Source organism: Plenodomus lingam, assembly GCF_022343315.1.
Source record: "Plenodomus lingam strain CAN1 chromosome Unknown contig_27, whole genome shotgun sequence".
NCBI lineage: Eukaryota > Fungi > Ascomycota > Dothideomycetes > Pleosporales > Leptosphaeriaceae > Plenodomus > Plenodomus lingam.
In genome coordinates this window covers 999,531-1,017,608 of record NW_027093942.1, presented here as the reverse complement: position 1 = coordinate 1,017,608, position 18,078 = coordinate 999,531, and the positions used below count along the sequence as shown (strand labels likewise).

The following is an 18,078-nucleotide window of genomic DNA, read 5'->3' as shown; positions in this document are numbered from 1 at the left end:
TTCTCTAGCGTCCAGCATCCAAACGTCATATGAGACGTCGTTTGCAGTATTTTCCCACTCAACTCACCCACATTGTTGAGTCCCTTGGATCCCTGGAGGCTGTCGAGAAAAATGAGAATCTTGCCACAATACACGCTGGCCTTACGTTTAGTCGCAGCAGGAGGGTCGACTTGCCGCTTGGCGGCTTAGGCGTGGTGCACACCTGCCTATTCGAGTAAATGTATGTGAGAGCAAACGCAGTCCGTACTGCATGTACTTTCACCCATACTCTCACCCTTCTGGATAGACTCGGTATATAAATGGCCCTCTTTTATGAACAGCTCACTATCTTGTAGTTTGACTTCTACTCCTCTCATCACGAGTGGCATAACGGCTAGGATATCAGAATGAAACTCCTTGTCTTCGCCCTCCTCGGAGCTATTGCTGTCGCCACAACTGCCATACCTGAAGTTAATGCGAACGGCGTCAAGTACCAAGGTATTGAGCGTAACGGAGTCGAGATATTCCTGGGCATTCCATACGCACAAGACACCAGCGGCGAGAACAGGTTCAAACCTCCTCGTCCACATGTCTTTCCTCCCGGAGCCACATTCAACGCAACAAAGCCTGGCCATGCATGCCCGCAGCCACTTGGCGTGTTGTTTCCACCTCTTGGGCTTGGCAACATCACAGACATCTCCGAGGACTGCTTGAACCTGAACGTAGCGAGGCCGAAGGATATGGATGCAGCCAAGAAGCTACCTGTTATGGTTTGGATCCATGGAGGTAGCTTTTGGTGGGCTTCGAATACGGAGCCGACTACGGCACCTGATGGATTGATTCGACAGTCCGTGGAGAATGGTGATCCGGTTATCCATGTGGCAATGAACTATCGTCTTGGATGTAAGTGAAGAACTGCAGTTGCATGAGACATCTTGACTGACGAAAACCACAGTCTTTGGATTTGCCAACTCGGGCACTCTAAAAAGCGAGGGCAGTGAGAACGCTGGTCTCCGTGACCAGCGCGCAGCCATTGAGTGGGTACGCGACAACATTGAGGCCTTTGGAGGTGACTCGGAGAACATCACCATCTTCGGCCAATCATCCGGTGGGCTCGCCATTGGTATGCATATCCTTGCCTACGGAGGCACGAAGCCGTTGCCCTTTCAGCGAGGCATTGCCCAGTCGCAGTCACTTGAGCCTGGTATCACTGGATCGTTTGCTCGAGATGCTATGAAGGCGGTGGTCGATTACATTGGATGCAATGCCACATCCCTCGACGAACCAGAGACCATCTCCTGTCTTCGTAAGATGGACACGGCCATGTTGCTCAATGCCTCAATCATAACTTATCAGAGTGGCATTGCTCATAACATTGGGGACGTCTGGTTGCCGATTGTCGATGGTGACTTTCTTCCCGCAGGGCCGAGTAAGCTGATTGCCGAGGGTCGTTTTGGAAACGCAACCTTCATGTCCGGCTGGCAGCAAGACGACATGAACTACTACACCAACACCTCGATCATAACGGCCAATGATACGAACGAATTCATCCGCGCATATCTACCAGCAATGCCCGAAGCTTCAGTGGCCCAGCTACTAAACATGTACCCCGTGGATGAGTTCAAGGCTAGCGTAAACCTGACCGCAGAATTCCACCGATCCGCTCGTATCTTTCGGGACATTCTCATGGTCTGCCCATCTCTTCACCTCGGAGAAGCAGTCGAGGAGAAATACCACGGCCCAGTCTTCTTCTTCAACTTCAACCAAACAATCCTGGAACCGCTTTTGGAACACGAGACGAATGTGTCCGGCTACGGCGTAGTACACACCTCTGAATTTGCATATATGTTTGACAGCTTTCGGGCGTATGACGTGTCGGGCTATCCTCTGCATGCGGCCCAGGCGGACCGTGATCTTGCTGTTCGAGCCAGTCGATCCTGGAGCACCTATGCAAGCAAAGGTCATGCGGTTGCCCCCAGTAGCCCTGAGCATCCGTCCACCACTATTCAAGGCTGGGACGGTGCCTTTTCATGCCCGGGCGGCCCGTACGTGATGACAATTGGAGGGCCGAGTGAAGGTTTCTTTGCATTGACAGGGGTAAACTCGACGGAGGTGGTGCGGACACAAAGGCTGGAGGAGCGATGTGGATTCCTGAATAGTCGCGCGATTATTGAGGGCCTCCAGTATTAAGTCTGTTCAGTGGCCTTTTGCTGTCCACATGCAGGTATCTCAGTAGGTAGCATGATCAGATCCATTTCAACATGAGAGATGATCATGTGAAACATCTCATCTTTGCTCTTCTTTCTGCTCTTCCGTCTTCTCCTCCTCCTTCCCCATCCCCTCTGCAAGCCCTAGAACAAACTCCCACTCCTCCCTCCTGACACGACAAACACTCAGCCTGGAATTATGCACAACCTGCATATCCTTGAGCACACCTCCCTTGGCCGCCTCCCTCTTCAAAACCTCCAAGCTCACCACATTGTCAAACTTCTTGACAAACTCGACCCCAACACACCACCATTTGGGCTCCTCCCTCTTACTCTTAGCATCATAATACGGATCCTTGGGATCAAACGCCGTCTCGTCGACCTTGGCCTCCTCGACGACTCGCAGGATGCCCGCAACGCCGCTGGGCTTGGCGTTGCTGTGGTAGAAGAAGCCTAGGTCGCCGACGCGCATGGCCTGCATGTTGTTGCGGGCTTGTGGGTTGCGGACGCCGGACCAGGGTTCAGGGGCTGTGCAGGCGGCGAGGGAGTCGATGGAGAAGGAGACGTCGACGCCGTTTTCGTAGCGGGGCAAGGGCTCGGCTTTGAGCAGCCAGAAGACTTCTTGGGTGCCGTCTGGGTTGCGGTTGGATTCTGTGGATGGGGCTGGTGGTGGACTGGCTTTGTGCTTTGTGGTGGTTGTGTTGGTGATGGTTGAGGGTGTGGTAGGCTTGGATGCTTTGGCTTTGGTCTTGGATGTAGCAGCTTTCTTTGCTGGTGGTGGACTTTCATCTACAGTTTTTTCTTGTTCCTGTTGCTCTCTTCCTTCATCATTGTCATCTTTCTCATCGCGAACGCGTTTACGACGCGTCGTCTTTTTGATGTTGCGTCTTGTATTCTTGTCTTCAGCTGACGGAGAGCTCTCAACATTATACTTTGGCACAGTGAGTGCAGTTTGACGCGTCGATCTTCGCGTTACTGCCATGTTGCTGTGATGTTGCTGCTGTTCTACTTGGCCGCTGTGCGTCGTGATGGAATTCCGGAGGTTCAGACGCGCAGTGACGCCATTCGCTAACGACCGGTGCCGGTAATCGACGTTGGCTCTGCCGAGGTAACTTGACATCCCAAAAGTTTTCTACGGAACCATGACATCGAGGTCCGCCCTTGCATGAAACATCCGATCTCCAAATACTCAGTCACCCGGAACTGTGTGGGATAGGGCTCTGGATCCTCCACTCCAGATTTGGATGTCTGCTAGCTTCTGCCAGTCTATCCTACGGATTTCGTTGAATGAACAACGTCATGGCCGATGCCTACCTGGACCGAGACAGAGGAAAGACACGAGTCCTGTGTCTACAGCAAGACGGCATGGTTCTCGTCATACCCGTTCTCCATCACATCGGAAAGAAACAATCAGAGATCCGAGACTGTTCCCTTTCCATGGCGGAGACTCCTTGTTTGGCAAGCTCCCGAAGCCGTGTTTTGTGCCATATTGTATGTAGTGGCACTGTGGACCCTGCATGAGCGGAGCGGAGCTCTACCTCTCAAGTTTATATGGGTTCGGTGACGTTACCGGGTCCGGCCATGTGCCAGATTCTCTGTCTGTTATAAGTATACCCTACTTCTCTTGTCTCTTCTCTACCATACCTATACCACGCAGCATTTCTACTTCTCGTCTCCTTTCCATTGCAGTTCCTTGCAATACCAGACGATACCGACCACCATGGACGCCTTCACCAAGAAGACGCTCAAAACCTCTAGAGGCTACACATACACCTACTACACCTCGGCAGGCGACAAGTCCCTCCCAGCCCTCGTCTTCCAACACGGCTGGCCCGACCATGCCGCCATGTGGGCAGACGTCGCCGGCCCTCTGCGCTCTCTTAACCACCCCATACTCATTCCCGACATGCTTGGCTACGACGGCACTGACAAGCCCACCGACCCTGCAGCCTACAGATGGGACGGCATGACAACCGACATAGTTGACCTCCTCAACGCCGAGCAGCACGACAAGGTGATTTCCATTGGCCACGACTGGGGATCCGCGGCCGCCTGTCGATTAGCACACTACTACCCGGACCGCGTGGTCGGACTCGTCAACCTAAACGTCCCGTATACGCCGCCGACTCGCCAGCAGTTTGATCTGGAGAAGATGAATCAGTTGACGCAGCAGATCTTTGGCTATCAGTTCTTTGCCTACTGGCAGCTTTTCACAGCCGAGGATGGCGTCGAGGTCATAGAGAAGAATCTAGAGCGTATGTACCACGCCATGCATGGTCAGGCCGACACCATGAAGCATCTATTTTGCACACCCGGTGCTTTACGAGAGGTACTCGACTCCATTTCCCACTTCCTATTTCTCCAAACCCAACCTCCCACCCCGTCCTCCATCCCTCCACTCCACACACCAAAAAATAACCCCATCACCCAAGCTAACCACCCCCTCAGTACCTCACCAACACCACCACTCCCCCCTCCCCCCTCCGCCCCTACGCCCACTCCCCCACCCTAGAATCCACCTTCCTCTCCCAATTCACCACCGCCGGCATGACCGGTCCCCTAAACTGGTACAAAGCCACCACCCTCAACCACCAATTCGCCTCGGACTCGCAGCTTCCCCAGCACGTCGACAAAATCACCGTTCCGGTGCTGTATATTGGCACGACCGAGGACCCCGTGTGCAGGCCGGAAAGCATGGTGCCGAGTATACGCGCGGGGCTGCTGCCGCGGCTTGAACAGGCGCAGATGGTGCAGGCGGCGCATTGGGTTACGTATGAGAAGCCGGGGGAGGTGGTGGGCAGGATTGAGGGGTGGGTTAGGAAGCATTGGCATGGCGGGGAGAAGGAGTGACGGGGTGTAGGAGGGTGGTTGATGATTGAGTGGGAGTGTGATGTGGGTGTTTTGGTGCAGCTTTTTTTGATAGGAGGGGTATAGTTGGAGTTGGAGACTGTTGGGGAATTCCACATGAGAGCTCTGTCCAGGTTCCAGGGGCATAGTGCATAAGAGCTATAATGCAAACAAGGGATCGAGGACTCGCTCTGAAGTTGGATATAGCAACGAGAGGCGCACCAAAAATCTTCACTGGGCCGTCAATAGCGTCATAAATTTGCAGCGGTTCATTAGCCTCAAAAAGAAGACGGGTTGAAGAAGTTCGTAATTTCGCTTTACATGGCTCTTTGGTAGCTCTCAAGAGACACTTTTTCCAGGATATTCAAAAGGACTTTCCTGCACAGCAAGCCAAGAAGCTATCTGATAAAAGGTATCCAGGTCCGTGTACGCGCCTTGTACTCCGTGTACTCATCGCCAAAAAACTCGACCAAGTGTTCTTCTTCGTCTACTCGAATTGTTAGTGCCTCGAGAGAAGAAATGATCTCAAAAGTAGGAGGGGAGTGGAGTAGTGAACTCACGTTTAATGCGACGCATGAAGAAGAACCACAGAATGCCAATATAGGCGCAGAAGCAAAAAACATTGCCCAGCATGACCTGCGTGCCGATGCCCCACCAAAAGAAGCCAAAATAGGAGGGATGGCGGAAGTAGGCGTACACGCCATGGGTGACGAGCTCATGGCCGGCATTCTTACGAGACTGCACAATGTGGTTGAAGTTGGTGCCGGCTTGTGCCATGGCTATGCTCCTGACGAATTGTCCGATGGCGATCATCACGATGCCCAGCGCGATGACGAGTGGAGAATGGAAACGAGCCTGCCAATTGGAGAAGAAGTAGGAGGTGATGAATGTCTCGAGGAATGCCATGGAATTGGCTTGCTGGTACTGATCGCCATTGATGAGGAGGAACGAGGCGACGTTGGTGACGGGGGTGTTGTAGGCGGCCGTGGTGTAGAACTCGAGGAAGTGGAAGACGGAGAGGGTGGAGAGGAAGAGGAAGGGGCGCCATAGACGGCTGCCATGATATGCGAGTAGAATCGTCAGCCCGAGGCCAAGGACGAAGGCAGCACCAAGACAGAATGCACGCATGGCAATGCCTGATAGTGAGCGTTTTCCATGAGGGAAGAATTCCTCGCCAATGGCTTTACTGCTCTTCTGGGACATGGTGTCGGGCTTCTCAGCCCGTAGCTTCGCATCCATTTCAGGTGTCCAGCTACTGCGCTCTGCTGCTCTGTTTACAGGATGTGAGACATTGATGTGCGCTGAGGTGGTGGAACCGTTGGAAGCCATGATGTCCTGTGTGGGGGAAGAGTATGTACAAGGTGAGATGCCCACGCGCAAGCGGGCTCAAGACATAGCAATTGCAGGAATAAAGAAAGGCCTATGAGCCGTGCAAGCGTGCAGAGATTGTTTGCAGAGATGCGTGCCTCGCAACAATACCAAGAGGCGTCGAGGGTTGTCCTGTCGTTGGTATTGTCCTCGGTTGACGCGTCAGGCTTCGGTCTCGGGATAGCCGGGGTTGGCTGATGACCTCATCACGCTAGGCCGAGTTGCATCTAGCGTGGAGACCCTGAACTTTTGGCCTGTGCATCGACTCCGAGTTTCGTCTTCATAGACATTGTGACAAGGGCGTGAAGGGACGATGAGCAGTCCGTCCTTGAACTATCAGTTATATCTGGTCATGCATATCATGTTGTTGATCACATTATTTGCCGACACCATATAGTGACTACCACAACCATGCGTCGCTTTCCCAACCATTCATGGCGAGTCCGGACGGTACCTAGTTGTTGGCGGGGACATCGTGAGACACCACCAACCTGCCTGGTTAATTCGCTGTGTCCTCATCCACAGCACGCTTCAACACTCCTCAACACCCCGCAATGGAACTATCAGATAACAAGCAGCGCATGGCCCGCGGTGAACTCTACCACGCCTTCACACCCGAACTAGTCGCTGAGCGAGCCCGCTGCAAACATGCCTGCGCTCGTTACAACAACGCCGGCGACGTGCCGCGGCGACAACTAACTGAACTGTTTCGAGAGTGCGTTGTATTACTCTGAAGAAACCAAAACATCATCACTGTTCTCATCTTCCTACTCAGCATCGTACAAGACAAAACTCCTCTCCCAACCCCCGCCGCCACCCCCGAAGAAGACGACCAGCAATTCGAAAACGACCCCTGGATTGAGCCACCTCTCGCCATGGACTACGGCTACAATGTTCGTCTCGGCGCAAACGTCTTCATCAACTTCAACTCCGTCTTCCTAGACACGTGCTTGACCACCATTGGGTCCCGCACCCTCGTGGGACCCAATGTTTCTGTATGATTTTACCTAAGCCACCCTCGAATGTAGAGGGAAAAACGTCAAGTTCAACCCCACTGAACCTCATAGTTCTACTCCGCCACGCACCCGCTCGACCCCGCTCTCCGCAATGGCACCGCCGGGCCCGAACTCGGCAAGGAAATTCACGTCGGCGAGGACTGCTGGATCGGCGGAAACGTATGTATTCTTCCTGGCGTTACGATTGGCAGAGGCAGCGTGGTGGGTGCAGGCAGTGTAGTGACGAAGAGTGTACCCGAATTCACAGTTGTGGCGGGGAATCCAGCGAGGTTCATTAGGAAAGTAGAGACAGCCATGCAGTCTACACAAATCAAGGGGGAACCGGTGCTACCGTAGAAGAAAGGCAGGGCACTGGGAAACTTGTCTTGACAAAAATGATACCATGCATGCAAATCTCCATTCACCAGAACCAAAATATCCCCCAACACAAACACCGCCTCCATATGCAGCAATCCCTCCGATGTAGTCAAACACATCGTCATCCCCGCGTGTTTCATCTCTTCCCGTCAAACCACAAACCACAACCCACATACATACAACTAAACCACCCATCCAAACCGCTAACCCCTCGCACAAAACACCAAACAAACCCCATACCAAACCCTGACACAAGTCCCTCGCGCCAAGTCGCCCACCACTCAAAATACAAGTTTTGCCTTTTCAAACCACCCACGCAAAACAGAAGACTGTAATGCGGATTTCGCTGTTCAAAACTCTGTTCCTACATTTCGCAGTGCTGGGGGTTTAAAGACGGCTGTGAGTTTGGTAAGATGGTCTAGATGAACAATGCGAAGCATCCAAAGTCCCAAATCCGGCGCCCTGGCTGGTGTCTGCGTTTGGATCTGTACGTCTTGGCAAGGGAGAAGGGGGGTGGATGGGTGTTGCAAGTATGCGATGGGGTTTATGCGTTGGGTCAGATATGGAGGGTGATTGGGAAGGATGTGTCGTGGTTATGAATCTATAAAGTTGTGGAGGTAGATGGATAGAAGAGATTCTGTATCGGACAGGTTCCCATTCTATTCGCTTCATCTAGCAAAATTGGCTTCTTTTCCTTCAGGGCATTATCTTCTCTTACTTATTCTTTTTACTTGTTGTTTTACTTTCTTGCCCTGACGGAAGCAAGAGTAATCGTATTGTATTGTTTTATTTGAACGTCGGTTGAGCCGATTGAAATCTTTACCTATATTCACAGATTTATTATACACTCATACAGTCATCATGAAGTATATCCTCATCGCCTCGCTTCTTACGTCTGCGGTGTACGCTGCGCCGTTCGCCCAGGTGGGCGCGAATGCAGGGCAGCAGACGGGCCAGCAAAACGGACAAGCTGGAGACGTGCAAAACAGCAACGGTAACGACAACGGCAATGGCAATGGCAATGGCAATATTCAAAACGGGCAAGCCAATTTGCAAAACGGTCAGAACACCGGAACCACCAGCAACGCGCCACAGACTGGGGGCCCACAAAACGGACAGACACCTACGGCAGGAGATCTCGCAACAGCAGTGTCAAACTGGCAAGCAGACACATCCATGGTCTCTAACTTCCTCAACACCGGGCCCAGCATCCAGAACAACGTTGCATTCAAGCAGGCTGCGACAGTAGCCTTCAACGCCGAAGTGGACGAGTTGACGCACAAGGCCATCATCGATGCTGCAAATGGTGGCCAGGCCGATGTGATTGCTGCGAATAGCACGTTGGCTACTGGTGGGAGTTTTCAGGATGTGGTGGATAAGCTGCAGGAGATGAGTGTGAAGGGGTTGGCGGCGAGCCAGAATATCGACTTGATTAATCAGAATCGGTGTGTCAATGTGCTGCCGAATATTGATGCCTACATGGCGTCGACCGGTAGCAACTCCCAGGCTATTCGGCCGACGGCTTGCGACCAGACGGGTGTGGCCGGTGGTGTTCAGGGTGAGTTTTTCGATTCTATCTGTTGTGATTTCTGAGGTTTTTGTTTGTAGGGGTTGAGTTTCTGACGGTGTTGCATAGGTACGGGTGCTACGCAGCCTGGCCAGCCTGCTGGTAGTCCTGCTGCCGCTTTTGCTGCCGCTCAGGATCTTGCTGCCGGGAATGGAAATGGTCTTGTGCAGAATGGGGCGGACCAGGGGAACGCTGGTGCTGGGGGTGTGGCTGGCCAACAGGGTGGACAGCAGACGCAGAATCAGGGGACTCAGGGTACAAATGGAGGTAATGCTCAGGGTATCAATGGAGGAAATGCTCAAGGCACGAACCAAGGCACTGCGCAAGATGGAAACCAAGGTACCACTCAAGGTACAAACGGGGGTAATGCTCAAAGCACTGCCGCCCAAGGTACTGTTCAGGGTACTGACCAAGATACAACTCAAGGTACTGCTCAAGGTAGTGGCCAAGATACGATTCAAGGCACTGGTCAGGGTACAGCTCAGGGTACTACCCAGGGAACAGCTCAAGGGAACAGCCAGGACAGCAATCAGGGTACGGCTCAAGGAAATGGTCAAGGTAACCTTCAGGGCACAAACTCCCAGGGTCAGACTAGTACGTACATCCACTCACCCCTAGATCGAAACTAATAGCCGGATAGCAGGTGCATCTCAGAATCAGGACAACTCTCAAAACCAGGGAACCTCTCTGACTGGCTCTACCGGCGCAATTAATGGCCAGTCGCAGCAAGGACAAGCTGATGATGCTTAATCTGCACGCCATGTGAACTGATCATGGTCGAAAGAGATGAGTAATGGGCTCAGTGCTGGCCACGGTCCATCTCAGCATAGGTATTGGATCTGAGTAATGTGAAATGTATGGAAGATTTGAAGGCGAATGGAAAATGATGATATAAATTTGTAGATGATGCTGCGAGAATATAAGCCTATTTTAGCCCAGTTAAGCACCTAATTCAGACAGGAGCCACAAGAGCTCGTTGGAAAGTGATCATCTCCCATGAACCTGTCCGATGAGTGAATGCATGTTTGCCTAAGGTTTCGAAACCTGAGGCCCGAGGACTTGGTCGCCTGATCGGATCGTCCAGATCCGCCTTGATGGAACATGTTTCGGTTGCTGATCATGAGGCGATTCCCTGTCGTGGAACCTTGGACGAAACGATGGGCTAAACATGATGTGCTGCAGGCTTGAGGAGCTTGAGACCAAGCCAAGACGGATGTGAAGATGTTACTGCATGTCATAAGCTTGATAATCCCAGTGTCTACTACGATGGGGTGTTGCCATTCCTTGAAAGGCCCTGGATGGTGAGGTCGCGTTCGCGTCTTTTTCAGCTTGGTGGACCTGCCAACGCTAATCGCACATGCATGGCACGAAGTCGCGTGACGTCCCGACATGTGCTCCTTGCAGACGCCAGATGATGGATGCAGTTTACCTCTACCTCAGTACGACTTCATCTGCCTGCATCGGCTGCAAGAGTTTGGATGCGCTGGCATGCTATGTATGACGGCGCCTCTCAAACGTCCTGGCCTCGCCAAGTGTCGAGTCGCTGAAGCCTGACCGCAAGAGATCAGCTAGTGAGGCTGCGACTTCGAACCTGCGACCTAACCACCATAGCGGATCTTGCCGTGGCAGTCTATATTGCAAACCATGGCCGAGGGTGAGCGTGCCGGCGGAGTTCAGGGAGATCTCGAGAAGGAACTGACGTGCTCGGTAAGTCAAGACGAGGTTCAACTAACCTCCATGGTGTTGCAAAGGTGGGGTTTGGATTGCGGGGGAGGGCGCAATCGCGTGCCATGTGGAGTTGTGATGATGAAGTTGCGCAGATGTCGTCGAACCTGCATGCGCAAAGAGAGAGAGAGAGAGAGAGAGAGAGAGAGAGAGACGGGAAGGGGGAGGTTGTGGTGGTGAAGTGTCGTCCCTTTTGCGGCCTGCTGAGTAACATAACGGGGTACTGCTGCTAACTAAGGAATGCGCAGATCTGTACCGACCTTCTCTACCAACCGCTCACGCTTCTCGACTGTCTACACAGCTTCTGCGGCGCCTGCTTGAAGGAGTGGTTTGCCTTTCAAGCCTCGACGGCGACGTCAATCCACCCATACACGTGCCCTTCATGTCGTGCCTCGGTGCGCACCACACAGCCCAATGCGACCGTGACTACACTACTGGATATATTTCTCAAAGCAAACCCAGGTCGGGGCAAGACGGATACAGAGAAGAAGGCCGATCGGGATAAGTTTAAGCCGGGTGACAATGTGCTGCCCAAGCTTCGACGGAGGGACGAGCGCGATGAGCAGGACCAGAGAATGCTGGAAGAGGTCCAGCAGCTGAGTCTGAGGGAAGCTGGGATATCAGGTGCGGCCAGTACTAGTCTGGAGCCGCCGCGAGAGCGTAGGCGTAGGGAGAGGAGTCGAGATACAAGCCGTGACTCTCGAAGGAGTCGAGATGAAAGGCGGTCTACAAGTCGCAATACACAGGAAACATCACCAACACGAGCAAACACACCACCACGTTCTATCGAACACCAATCTAGTCTTCGCTCTCTGCTGAGCGCATCAGAACTCGACTCCATTGACATTGATGAAGACCTTGTGCACCAAGTGTTAGAAGAGCTCATGTCGGAGGGTATGGATCTCAACCAGATTGGCGCTGCAGAAGAAGAAGAGATTACCGAGAGAATCGCAGATGCTGTACGCCGACGGCAGGCAGAAAGATATGCAGAGCGTCAGCGCGAACGGCGGGAGAGACGTGACCGACTCGCACGAGACGGTCTGATCAGTTCCCCCTCGGCTGCGTTGACACCACCCCTGCGAAGCCCTCTCCTACGTGATGAAGATGGCACTCGAAGACGGACTCATGGGCGCTCGGAGAGTGGGACGTCAACGCCCCAGCATGCTCCTGGACCTCCTATCTCTAGACCTGCGCTCATCAACGCCGCAAACCGAGGTGGCAGAACACTCCGCCCAAGGTCTTCTAGTCAAGGAAGTTCAAGATCGGCTCGGAGGGCAGAGCGCCCCTCTACTTTGTCCATCTCCTCCGCTGCACAGAGTGGCACTGAGCCTGATAGGCCAACAACATCAGATGCTGTACCCATGCCCAGACGTCAGTCTGATCATCAACAAAGCAGCAGAGGTGATCCCCGACAGCAATTCCGCAATGGCAATGAAAATAGCACATCGCCTGATCCCAACTCCCCCCGAGCATCAGGACTTGGCACGCCTACTAGCGATAGTCCAACCAGTTCCATGAGTGTCTTAGGTGTACCATCATTGCCACTTTCTGTGTCCACGCCGGCTGTGACTCCTTTTCAACCACCATCATCACGTCGCACGACCGATCCTACAAGAGCTGGACCGGTACGATCTCCTAACAGTGGAACGCCTCCTTTGGCTTCACCTCCTGCGTTTCCCCGCTCCACGTCGTACCCGACTGCCAGCACATCGACCCTGTATCCGGAGCCACACTTGTCCTGCAAGCGTTGTGACAAAGATCATATCGAGTATGAGCTCCACTACAATTGTGCACGGTGCGATGATGGCACGTTCAACATATGCATCCGTTGTTATCGTCAAGGAAAGGGTTGCAAGCACTGGTTTGGCTTTGGTTGGACAGCATGGCGAAGATACGAGCAGCAAGCACCCGAAAATGGCTACCCACCAGACCACGAGCAGCCGCATGTACTCGTTGGAAACCGGTATCGCCGACCAACCACACCACTCACAGAATCGCCTATCCCGCCACATGTACTCAGAAGCGAAGACGATCCACAGGAACGCTTGGAAAGCGGCGTCTTTTGCGACACTTGCAAGGCCTTTGCCAATGCATGCTACTGGAAATGCGACTATTGCAATGATGGCGATTGGGGTTTTTGCAACGACTGTGTCAACCAGGGACGGCATTGCACACACCCTCTCGTCCCCGTTGCTCGCAAGCTCAGAGAAAAAGCCCCATCCATCAGCGACAGCATGCCATCTGCACCATCTACGCCCCGTCAAGACACCGGACTCGCTCCACCAGACCGCGACACCACACCCACAACACCACCCCTGACACCAAAGTCGGCCTCCTTGCTGCGCGGCCCCGGCTACTTCAAAATCGCAAACTCCATCTTCCGCCCCCTCACCTTTACAACTCTTTGCAACGTCTGTCGACACCCGATCCCGCCCTCCAACACTCGCTACCACTGCCTCAAATGCAACGCTGGCGACTACGACATCTGCACAAACTGCTACCACAAACTCGTCGTCTCGGGCCGCATCCCCAAGGAAGACGGCATCCACGGCTGGCGCAAGTGTCTCCGCAGTCACCGCATGGTCATTGTCGGCTTTGAAGACCGCGACGGCGGTCAGCGCCGCATCGTCGTTCGCGATCTCGTGGGCGGCCATGCGCTCAAGGAGGAGGAGCAAGAGTCTCGCGTCCAGCGGTATCCACCCGATGGCGGCTTTGGCCTGAGACTGTTGGCCCGATGGGGTTATTGGCCTGATGTTGGAGATGAGGATGAGTTGGCGTTTCCGAGGGGTGCGGAGATTCGCGAGGCGGCGGATGTTAATGGCGATTGGTTTTGGGGCGTGTATGGGGGTGCCAAGGGGCTTTTTCCGGCTGCTTATGTTACGTCTGTATAGCTGGTGATTGATTGTGTTTGAATTTGATGTTTATTTTTCATGTTCTACGATGATGATGCTTTTTTGACGTGTTTGTGGAGTACTTGATATACAATCGCTTGAACGCCCAGAAAACTACCTAATTGATTAGATTTCGATCAAAATATCTCCAAGACATTGCGCTTGTCTGGCATTTTCCTGCATAGAGCTAAATGGGAAAGTGGTTGTGTGCAGTCCCTTACTTCTAGATACTGTTAGTATTGGAAAGATGCTTGATTTGTGAGGCAAGTATCAAGTCCATTATACTGCAGCGGATCTTGAGGTTGTATGAGATTGAAAAGGTCGTGGAAAGAGAGTGGAATGATATCACACTCCTCATCTCAAGGAAATCATTTGAATCGCTGATACATAGTACACAGTATGTCATCTCATATCTATACACATCATACACATTATACAGTATCAAGTCCAAAGAGTCGTTTCATTTGCTCCAGTCTGACTCAGCAAGCCTTTGTGCGTAACTGCACGCCATGCCAACCACTGATCTCGTCCTTCAACACCTCATTCACCATCTTGTGCTGCTTGATAACCGACAGCCCTTTGAACTTGGGCGACTCGATATCAAGGGCATACATTGAGCCACAGCCACCGCTTATATCTTGGACCTATAACCGCGCAGTTAGCAATCGACCATACACTGCTCAGTAATCCTTGCATCTTTCACTTTTGCATAAAGTAGCCAACAGATTGCCGTCTACTCCATATTTCACCCCCGCACTGCGGATGCCTTATATGCCGACCCCGCAAGCCACTCAACGACGCACATGTACCCCCCGTAGCGATCAATCAACATCATTCCCATATCTCACGCATGCTGCCGCTCAAGTCCGAAAACCGTCCAGCCCAGAAATGAAGCAAGAAAATCGTACATCGTACCTCCAACCTCACTGGCTCCAACTTGGCCTTGATCTTGTTGAAAACTTGCAACTCCGCTTCATTCAGGTAATCCGGTGGTTCGAGTGCCGCGCCCGCCGGCTGTGAATATGCTCGTGTGCACATCGTAGGCAAACATAGGTGCCGCGCCGGTCTTGGAATTGGCGCCGAAACGCCATGCAAGCGTGGTGTTTGCCTCGTACATGTGGATAGAAGCATGCGGAATGCCGTGTGGACAGGGGGTTGTGCGAGTGCGGAGGTTATGCGGACGAGGGCTGCTGCCCTTGAGGGTGCCATAGTGGGGACTGGGCTGGTCTGGGGTAAGTGTTTGGGATTTGTGTTGGTAAGGGGAGGCATGGTGGTTGTTGTGTTGGGGTTGGAATTCGGCTTACGAAATGCAATTGGTGATGTGCTTTTTTTGGCCTGATACCGTTATGTCTATGGATTGACGTCTGAGGTGCTCTGAACTGTTCGCGGCGTGCTTTCGTCATAGGTCCGAGCTTCTAGCGCCTGATCACGTGCGGGGATTATCAACATCCATGGACACAATGCTTTGTTGCTCTTGTTATCTCGAGTCATTGTCCCAAGTTGTTCTCTTCATTCGCGGTTACAGTCTTTGCAGGCTTTTTTGATTGATTTTTTGGATCATAGTTGAATGCAAGTCCTCTGTCAAACATTACACCATGGCGCTTACCAGCACCTCGATCTCGTTGACAAACTCATGGCTTGATCTCAACAAAAAAAATGGTAATCTATCATATTGCAAGCTAGCCCGCGCCTAGATAGCCTCTTGCGTATGCCTGCGTGGTAAGACGAGAGGGGGGGGGGGGGAATTCGTGTTTCTAGCCCACCAAAATCTTCCAAGTATCTCCAAGTTCCCTCGCATGTCCTCTCCATCCGTTCCCGGACCCCGGGCGATAACCCAAGCCCGCCGCGCGCCATAGTCCCAGACTCTCTCTGCAAATTTGCACACCTCCACCATGCACGCCCGGTCTCGCTTTGACTACCTTGAACGGTGCAAGAATGGCCTCTGGCCCCGTTGATCCCCAATCTTTTTGCGACCAAGACCGTCTCCACCTAATTGCTGACGACGATGGCGCATATCACAACACCTCACGGACCGGCACGCACGGTTGATATCTCGGCACCACTGCAATCGCACACGCTATGGTCGGACCCCTCTTTGCTGATGCGATGCGGCCGAGACTATCCAGGACCCTGATTAGCAAGACTACATACCATCACATGTTGAGGACATGGATTCATGGCATATACAGGATGGATGCATGCAAACCCCTCCATGGCAGGCAGCCTGTATGGGGTTCCAAACGGTCCGTTTTCAAGCCAGACCGTCGGCGCCTTCTTCATTGAGATGGATGTGTTGCGCCACAGGGTTGTTGGAGGACGAGCCGCATGGGTTACCGTTGTGTAGGCTTGGTGTGCTGCAAGAGGGACACCGAGGTTTGTGAGGCGTATACGGCGAGGACAGTGGAAGCACTCGTTACAGCGGATGATGTCACTTTACCAATCACCACCAGGTTTCTGTGTCATGGAATCGCTCGCGCTTACACACCACTCTCTGTGGAAATGGTTATCATGGTGTTGAGTTCGATGTTGACTAGTATCGTGACGCAGGACACTTTAGCCAAAATGAGTACGCGTGTTAGCCTATATGACCACAGATTACGGATGCTCCAGCAAGCCAATCAGACAGCCCAATGCTAGCACCAGCAATCGCCGCATAGTAGCACTCCTTTGAATCTCGCTATGGGAGTTCTCCTGTGCGTGTCTTGGTCTACAAGAATAGCCTCTTCCTATACAAATGCCATGTCGCTAGTCAACATCAATCAAGCTTGCCCGAATCATGGAATGGTAAATTATACCTCGACCTTGGCACAGGATTCACAGTACAGCGTGGTTAAATCCTGACGAGGTTAAAGTACCTGTGCCATGGATTGTGGATAATTTTGATAGTATCAACTAACAATAGGAAGTACTCCCAATCATCTCAAAAGAATAACTACAGACCCAAACGATACGTGAGATGATACACCCTTTGCAGAATCTGAACACCAACACATCCACACGCACGCCAACAACCCGATATCCCCCAAAATGCACATCTCCCTCCCCCTAACCGCCCTCCTCCTACCCTTCACCATCACCACCGCAATCCCCTACCCCCAAGCCATCCCCACCATCCTCCCCACCCTCATCACAAACATTCCCAGCCTCCCCACCACGCCCACGCCCCTACCCATACCCACAGGCCCACAATCACACTCCCTGAACAACACCATCACCAAGCCGCCGAGGCCCACACGCTCCAAGAACCCGCACTTGGAGCCTATTCCCGTTTTCTCGAAGCAGTGTAGTTGTGCGCTGGCGACGGCGCGGTATCCGTGTTGGGCTACGGATGCGTTGCAGGTATGTTTTGATGTTTTTTTGGGGGGGCCGGTGGGATTGGGGGGCAGGATGTGGATGTGGATGTGGATGTGAGAAAGGGGGGGGGGGGGAATCCAAGGGAGCGAACCGAAATCAGATGGAAACAGCAATATGTGGGAAGAGCGAGCAAGACGAGGGCCAAGTCAACATCCGCGTCCCATACTGCTCCTTCCCCAGCGAGATGGAAAACTCTCAGTCCCAGTCCCAGTCCCAGTCCCAGGTTAAACAAGTCCGCATACAGACCCCCTTCCCTTTCTTCCCCCAAAAAGTATCAATACACAACACCCACCTAACCCCACACCCCCCAGAGCTGCAACTTTGAAGAAAACTTCAGCTACGGCTGCTACATGGAGGCTGTAGGCGGCTGTCCCACGCCCACGCGAAACGTATGTTGTCGTCTCTTCTTCCCCCTTTTTTTCTTTGAGTTTGGGTTTGCGCTGTTGGTTTGGTTCTTGGGTTTGGATGTTATTTGGGGTTTCCGGCTTGGTGTGGTTTGGTTTGGTATGGCATGGTGTAGTTTGGTATACGCGTGATGGAGTTGCACTCCCTTACCATGCCATCCCACAGATTCGAACACTAACACGCACACAGTGCACCGCGCTCTACAAACCCACACCGCGGCCGGGTCCGCATCCGTGTGAGGGCGTGGTTGGGGTCGGGCCTAGGGTTGCTGTTATTACAGGATGAATAAACGGGTGAGGGGGCTGGGACGGGGGTGTGTGGTAGTGTGTATTATATGTGTGGCTGTGAGTGTGGAGATGGGA

At 52.9% G+C, this 18,078-nt stretch overlaps 9 protein-coding genes across 9 annotated transcripts; 5 read left to right on the top strand and 4 right to left on the bottom strand.

Moving 5' to 3' along the window:
- Positions 1–47: 47 nt before the first annotated feature.
- Positions 48–2,169, top strand: IAQ61_007323 (uncharacterized protein; the record flags this gene model as incomplete). The annotated part of the gene is made up of 2 exons (XM_003840696.2): positions 48–882; positions 935–2,169. The coding sequence occupies exons 1-2, from the start codon at positions 387–389 to the stop codon at positions 2,167–2,169; spliced, it is 1,731 nt and encodes a 576-aa protein (XP_003840744.1). The 5' UTR covers positions 48–386.
- Positions 2,170–2,265: 96 nt separating this feature from the next.
- Positions 2,266–3,306, bottom strand: IAQ61_007322 (uncharacterized protein; the record flags this gene model as incomplete). The annotated part of the gene is made up of 1 exon (XM_003840697.2): positions 2,266–3,306. The coding sequence occupies one exon, from the start codon at positions 3,304–3,306 to the stop codon at positions 2,266–2,268; it is 1,041 nt and encodes a 346-aa protein (XP_003840745.1).
- A 600-nt stretch (positions 3,307–3,906) lies between these two features.
- IAQ61_007321 (uncharacterized protein) lies at positions 3,907–5,036 on the top strand (the record flags this gene model as incomplete). Its single annotated transcript, XM_003840698.1, has 2 exons — positions 3,907–4,515; positions 4,635–5,036. 2 exons carry the CDS (start codon positions 3,907–3,909, stop codon positions 5,034–5,036), a joined length of 1,011 nt encoding a protein of 336 aa, XP_003840746.1.
- Positions 5,037–5,431: 395 nt separating this feature from the next.
- Positions 5,432–6,362, bottom strand: IAQ61_007320 (uncharacterized protein; the record flags this gene model as incomplete). The annotated part of the gene is made up of 2 exons (XM_003840699.1): positions 5,432–5,520; positions 5,594–6,362. 2 exons carry the CDS (start codon positions 6,360–6,362, stop codon positions 5,432–5,434), a joined length of 858 nt encoding a protein of 285 aa, XP_003840747.1.
- A 564-nt stretch (positions 6,363–6,926) lies between these two features.
- IAQ61_007319 (uncharacterized protein) lies at positions 6,927–7,753 on the top strand (the record flags this gene model as incomplete). The annotated part of the gene is made up of 3 exons (XM_003840700.2): positions 6,927–7,116; positions 7,177–7,396; positions 7,469–7,753. The coding sequence occupies exons 1-3, from the start codon at positions 6,956–6,958 to the stop codon at positions 7,751–7,753; spliced, it is 666 nt and encodes a 221-aa protein (XP_003840748.1). The 5' UTR covers positions 6,927–6,955.
- A 1,173-nt stretch (positions 7,754–8,926) lies between these two features.
- IAQ61_007318 (uncharacterized protein) lies at positions 8,927–10,732 on the bottom strand (the record flags this gene model as incomplete). Its single annotated transcript, XM_066097533.1, has 2 exons — positions 8,927–9,881; positions 10,386–10,732. 2 exons carry the CDS (start codon positions 10,730–10,732, stop codon positions 8,927–8,929), a joined length of 1,302 nt encoding a protein of 433 aa, XP_065952575.1.
- A 253-nt stretch (positions 10,733–10,985) lies between these two features.
- IAQ61_007317 (uncharacterized protein) lies at positions 10,986–13,957 on the top strand (the record flags this gene model as incomplete). Its single annotated transcript, XM_003840702.1, has 2 exons — positions 10,986–11,048; positions 11,315–13,957. The coding sequence occupies 2 exons, from the start codon at positions 10,986–10,988 to the stop codon at positions 13,955–13,957; spliced, it is 2,706 nt and encodes a 901-aa protein (XP_003840750.1).
- Positions 13,958–14,320: 363 nt separating this feature from the next.
- On the bottom strand, positions 14,321–15,543 carry IAQ61_007316 (uncharacterized protein). Its single transcript, XM_003840703.2, has 3 exons — positions 15,262–15,543; positions 14,873–15,179; positions 14,321–14,601 (listed from the first exon to the last, which is right to left on the bottom strand). Exons 2-3 carry the CDS (start codon positions 15,164–15,166, stop codon positions 14,437–14,439), a joined length of 459 nt encoding a protein of 152 aa, XP_003840751.2. The 5' UTR covers positions 15,167–15,179; positions 15,262–15,543; the 3' UTR covers positions 14,321–14,436.
- A 1,441-nt stretch (positions 15,544–16,984) lies between these two features.
- Positions 16,985–18,001, top strand: IAQ61_007315 (uncharacterized protein; the record flags this gene model as incomplete). The annotated part of the gene is made up of 3 exons (XM_066097532.1): positions 16,985–17,296; positions 17,623–17,700; positions 17,906–18,001. 3 exons carry the CDS (start codon positions 16,985–16,987, stop codon positions 17,999–18,001), a joined length of 486 nt encoding a protein of 161 aa, XP_065952574.1.
- Positions 18,002–18,078: the final 77 nt, after the last annotated feature.